The sequence below is a fragment of the Panulirus ornatus genome, chromosome 67, assembly GCF_036320965.1.
Source record: "Panulirus ornatus isolate Po-2019 chromosome 67, ASM3632096v1, whole genome shotgun sequence".
Lineage (NCBI taxonomy): Eukaryota > Metazoa > Arthropoda > Malacostraca > Decapoda > Palinuridae > Panulirus > Panulirus ornatus.
The window spans coordinates 20849954-20855953 of record NC_092290.1 but is presented as its reverse complement, the minus strand read 5'-3'; the positions used below and the strand labels follow the sequence as shown (position 1 = coordinate 20855953).

General features: G+C 41.9%; 1 protein-coding gene across 14 annotated transcripts in view; it reads left to right on the top strand.

The window, feature by feature from the left end:
• Positions 1-6000, top strand: part of LOC139747210 (uncharacterized) — a 54328-nt gene that overhangs the window by 29569 nt on the left and 18759 nt on the right. For 13 of the 14 annotated variants that reach the window (XM_071659238.1, XM_071659237.1, XM_071659241.1 and 10 more), the window contains 3 exons: positions 3253-3324; positions 3624-3797; positions 5787-5858. In XM_071659238.1, the coding sequence (XP_071515339.1) occupies positions 3253-3324; positions 3624-3797; positions 5787-5858 (318 nt within the window). The remainder of the gene's footprint in view (positions 1-3252; positions 3325-3623; positions 3798-5786; positions 5859-6000) is intronic. The other variant, XM_071659236.1, reaches the window with a different exon arrangement.

The window sequence follows — 6000 nt, the reverse complement described above, 5'->3', positions numbered from 1 at the left end:
TTGCTTTGTCGCTGTCTCCCGCGTTAGCGAGGTAGCGCAAAGAAACAGGCGAAAGAATGGCCCAACACGCCCACATACGCATGTATGTACATACCTGTCCACCCATGCACAATGTACATACCTATACATCTCAATGTACACATATATATATATACACACAGACATATACATATATACACATGTGCATAATTCATACTGTCTGCCTTTATTTGTTCCTATCGCCACCTCGCCACACATGGAATAACAACCCCCTCCCCCCTCATGTGTGCGAGGTAGCGCTACAAAAAACACCAAAGGCCCCATTCGTTCACACTCAGTCTCTAGCTGTCATGTAATAATGCACCGAAACCACAGCTCCCTTTCCACATCGAGGCCCCACACACTTTGCATGGTTTACCCCAGACGCTTCACATGCCCTGGTTCAATCCATTGACAGCACGTCGACCCCGGTATACCACATCGTTCCAATTCACTCTATTCCTTGCACGCCTTTCACCCTCCTGCATGTTCAGGCCCCGATCACTCAAAATCTTTTTCACTCCATCTTTCCACATCCAATTTGGTCTTCCACTTCTCCTCGTTCCCTCCACCTCTGACACATAAATCCTCTTGGTCAATCTTTCCCCACTCATACTCTCCATGTGAACAAACCATTTCAAAACACCCTCTTCTGCTCTCTCAACCACACTCTTTTTATTTCCACACATCTCTCTCACCCTTACATTACTTACTCGATCAAACCACCTCACACCACATATTGTCCTCAAACATCTCATTTCCAGCACATCCACCCTCCTGCGCACAACTCTATCCATAGCCCACGCCTCGCAACCATACAACATTGTTGGAACCACTTTTCCTTCAAACATACCCATTTTTGCTTTCCGAGATAATGTTCTCGACTTCCAAACATTCTTCAAGGCTCCCAGAATTTTCGCCCCCACCCCCACCCTATGATTCACTTCCGCTTCCATGGTTCCATCCGCTGCCAGATCCACTCCCAGATATCTAAAACACTTCACTTCCTCCTGCTTATCTCCATTCAAACTTACCTCCCAATTGACTTGACCCTCAACCCTACTGTAGCTAATAACCTTGCTCTTATTCACATTTACTCTTAACTTTCTTCTTTCACACACTTTACCAAAATCAGTCACCAGCTTCTGCAGTTTCTCACATGAATCAGCCACCAGCGCTGTATCATCAGCGAACAACAACTGACTCACTTCCCAAGTTCTCTCATCCCCAAAAGACTGCATACTTGCCCCTCTTTCCAAAACTCTTGCATTCACCTCCCTAACAACCCCATCCATAAACAAATTAAACAACCATGGAGACATCACACACCCCTGCCGCAAACCTACATTCACTGAGAACCAATCACTTTCCTCTCTTCCTACACGAACACTTGCCTTACATCCTCGATAAAAACTTTTCACTGCTTCTAACAACTTTCCTCGCACACCATATATTCATAATACCTTCCACAGAGCATCTCTATCAACTCTATCATATGCCTTCTCCAGATCCATAAATGCTACATACAAATCCATTTGTTTTTCTAAGTATTTTTCGCATACATTCTTCAAAGCAAACACCTGATCTACACATCCTCTACCACTTCTGAAACCACAATGCTCTTCCCCAGTATGACGCTCTCTACATGCCTTCACCCTCTCAATCAATACCCTCCCATATAATTCACCAGGAATACTCAACAAACTTATACCTCTGTAATTTGAGCACTCACTCTTATCCCCTTTGCCTTTGTACAGTGGCACTATGCAAGCATTCCACCAATCCTCAGGCACCTCACCATGAATCATACATACATTAAATAACATGTAGTTGCATATATATATATATATATATATATATATATATATATATATATATATATATATATATATATATATATATATATATATATATATATATATATATATATATATAGAAATAGAATTGCAAATGGATTTGTATGAAGCATTTATGGATCTGGAGAAGGCATATGATAGAGTTGATAGAGATGCTCTGTCGAAGGTATTAAGAATATATGGTATGGGAGGGAAGTTGTTAGAAGCAGTGAAAAGTCTTTATCGAGGATGTAAGGCATATGTACCAGTACGAAGAGAGGAAAGTGATTGGTTCTCAGTGAATGTCAGTTTGCGGCAGGGGTGCGTGATGTCTCCATGGTTGTTTAATTTGTTTATGGATTGGGTTGTTAGGGAGGTGAATGCAAGAGTTTTGGAGAGAGGTGCAAGTATGCAGTCTGTTGTGGATGAGAGGGCTTGGGAGGTGAGTCAGTTGTTGTTGGCTGATGATACAGCGCTGGTAGCTGATTTGGGTGAGAAAGTGCAGAAGCTGTTGACTGAGTTTGGTAAAGTGTGTGAAAGAAGAAAGCTGAGAGTAAACGTAAATAAGAGCAAGGTTATTTTGTTCAGTAGGGTTGAGTGACAAGTCAGTTGGGAGGTAAGTTTGAATGGAGTGGGATTTGGCAGCGGATGGAATCATGGAAGCGAAGGTTCTATTACCGTTGAGAAGTGTGTGGAAATCAGAACATTATCTCGGAAAGCAAAAATGGCTATATTTGAAGGAATAGTGGTTCCAACAATGTTATATGGCTGCGAGGCGTGGGCTATAGGTAGAGTAGTGCGGGAGAGTGTGGATGTGTTTGAAATGAGATGTTTGAGGACAATACGTGGTGTGATGTGGTTTGATCGAGTAAGTAATGAAAGGGTAAGAGAGATATTTGTTAATACAAAGAGTGTGGTTGAGAAAGCAGAAGAGGGTGTTTTGAAATGGTTTGGTTACATGGAGAGAATGAGTGAGGAAAGATTGACAAAGAGGATATATGTGTCAGCGGTAGAATGAACGAAAAGAGGGAAACCAAATTGGTGGTGGAGAGATGGAGTGAAAAAGATTTTGAGCGATCGGGGCCTGAACATGCAGGAGAGTGAGAGGTGTGCAAGGAATGGAGTGAATTGGAAGAATGTCGTATACCGGGTTCGACGTATTGTCAATGGATTGAACCAGAGCATGTGAAGCGTTCTTGGGCAAGCCATGGAATGTTTTGTGGGACCTGGATGTGGAAAGGGAACTGTGGTTTCGGTGCATTATACATTGCAGCTAGAGACTGGGCGTGAACGAATGTGGCCTTTGTTATCTTTTCCAAACATACACTGACTATTTACATATTTATGCATTATCAAAGAAATTCATATATGTGAAATATGTCTTTAATTCCACTTACAGCTTTTCTCTACACGACCAGCCCCAGCCCAGCCTCCTGTGGGAAGGCCAGTGGCTACGAGAACATATGGGAAGGTACAGTGGTTGTTACTTAGCTTGATTATGGTGGAAGTTTTGTGACAAGATTTTTGGCAATTTCCTCAAACGTGCGTCACTTCCTGTAAGATTATTGTCTGAGTGAGATTGAAATGTAAAACAGAGAGTCTACGTGGCGTGACAAGGGAATTATAATGTATGCTAAAGTTACATTCAGTATGGACCGATGTATTAACTCATATAACCACTATCTGGTTCTGTAGTTGGACAACAGTGCACATGTAGTCAGCAATTGCCTCCTGCTATCTTGGTAATGATGACTGTCTTATCCCGTACAGGTAGGTGTTACAGGTGGCCAACCAGGTGACGAGGTAACGAAGGCCCTTCAGGTGGGTCTAGCTACACTGGAGGATGATATGAAAGGAACCTATAGATGTAATGTGTGTGACCAGAGCCTCACGTCCAGAGTCTTTCTCAGGAAACACTTGGAGAGCCAAAAACATGAAAAGAAGGTAAATTCCCAAACCTCTCCAAGTTACTTTTGATTTATTACTTAACTGTCCTTCTAATGAAGCAAAGTCTCGAAGGTTTTATCCGAAAGCAATCGTATATAGGAAATCGTATATAGGAAATACTGCATGTAGATATAAGAGAACTTTCTGTTGAATATGACTGAAAAAGATTTTAATGTTATATATATATATATATATATATATATATATATATATATATATATATATGTGCGTGTGTGTAGAGAAAGAGAGAATGGTTTGGTTAATAGAGAAGAGGTAGTAAATGCTTTGCAGAACATGATACCTGGCAAGGCAGCGGGTTTGCATGGTATTGCAGTGGAATTTATTAAAAAAAGGGGGTGATTGAGTTGTTGACTGGTTGGTAAAGTTATTTAATGTATGTATAACTCATGGTGAGGTGCCTGAGGATTAGCGGGATGCATGCATAGTTCCATTGTACAAAGGCAAAGGGGATAAGAGTGAGTGCTTAAATTACAGAGATATAAGTTTGTTGAGTATTCCTGGGAAATTGAATGGGAGGGTATTGATAGAGAGGGTGAAGGCATGTACAGAGCACCAGATTGGGGAAGAACAGTGTGGTTTCAGAAGTGGTAGAGGATGTGTGGATCAGGTGTTTCCTTTGAAGAATGTATGTGAAAATTACTTAGAAAAGCGAATGGATTTTTATGTAGCATCTATTTATTTGGAGAAGGCATAAGATGGAGTTGATAGATATGCTCTGTGGAAGTTTCTAAGAATATATGGTATGGGAGGCAAATTGTTAGAAGCAGTGAAAAGTTTTTATCGAGGATGGAGGCATGTTTACGAGTAGGAAGAGAGGAAAATGACTGGTTCTCAGTGAATGTCGGTTTGCGGCAGGGGTGCGTGATGTCTCCATGGTTGTTTAATTTGTTTATGGATGGGGTTGTTAGGGAGGTAAATGGAAGAGTTTTAGAGAGGGGGGCATGTATGCAGTCTGTTGTGGATGAGCGGGCCTGGGAATTGAGTTAGTTGTTGTTCGCTGATGATGCAGCTCTGGTGGCTGATTCGGATGAGAAACTACTGAAGCTGGTGACTAAGTTTGACAAACTGATATACAGAAGAAAGCTGAGAGTAAATGTGAATAAGAGCAAGGTTATTATGTTCAGTAGGGTTGAGTGACAAGTCATTTGGGAGGTAAGTTTGAATGGAGTGGGATTTGGCAGCGGATGGAATAATGGAAGCGGAAGTGAGTCACGGGGTGGGGGAGGGGGCGAAAGTTCTAGGAGCGTTAAGAAATGTGTGGAAATCAGAACATTATCTCGGAAAGCAAAAATGGCTATGTTTAAAGGAATAGTGGTTCCAACAATGTTATATGGCTGCGAGGCGTGGGCTATAGATAGAGTAGTGCGGGAGAGTGTGGGTATGTTGGGAATGAGATGTTTGAGGACAATACGTGGTGTGATGTTGTTTGATCGAGTAAGTAATGAAAGGGTAAGAGAGATATGTGTTGATAAAAAGAATGTGGTTGAGAGAGCAGAAGAGGGTGTTTTGATATGGTTTGGACACATGGAGAGAATGAGTGAGGAAAGATTGACAAAGAGGATATATGTGTCAGAGGTAGAGGGAACGAGAAGAGGGAGACCAAATTGGTGGTGGAAAGATGGAGTGAAAAAGATTTTGAGCGATCGAGGCCTGAACATGCAGGAGGGTGAAAGGTATGAGAGGAAAAGAGTGAATTGGAAGAATGTGGTATACCGGGTTCGACGTGCTGTCAATGGATTGATCCAGAGCATGTGAAGCGTTCTTAGGCATGCCATGGAATGTTTTGTGGGACCTGGATGTGGAAAGGGAACTGTGGTTTCGGTGCATTAAACATTGCAGCTAGAGACTGGGTGTGAACGAATGTGGCCTTTGTTATCTTTTCCAAACATTTACTGACTATTTACATATTTATGCATTATCAAAGAAATTCACATATGTGAAATATGTCTTTAATTCTACTTACAGCTTTTCTCTACACGACCAGCCCCAGCCCAGCCTCCTGTGGGAACGCCAGTGGCTACGAGAACGTATGGCAAGGTACAGAGGTTGTTACTTGGCTTGATTATGGTGGAAGTTTTGTGACAAGATTTTTGGCAATTTCCTATAACGTGCGTCACTCCCTGTAAGATTATTGTCTGAGTGAGATTTAAATGTAAAACAGAGATGCTACGTGGCATGA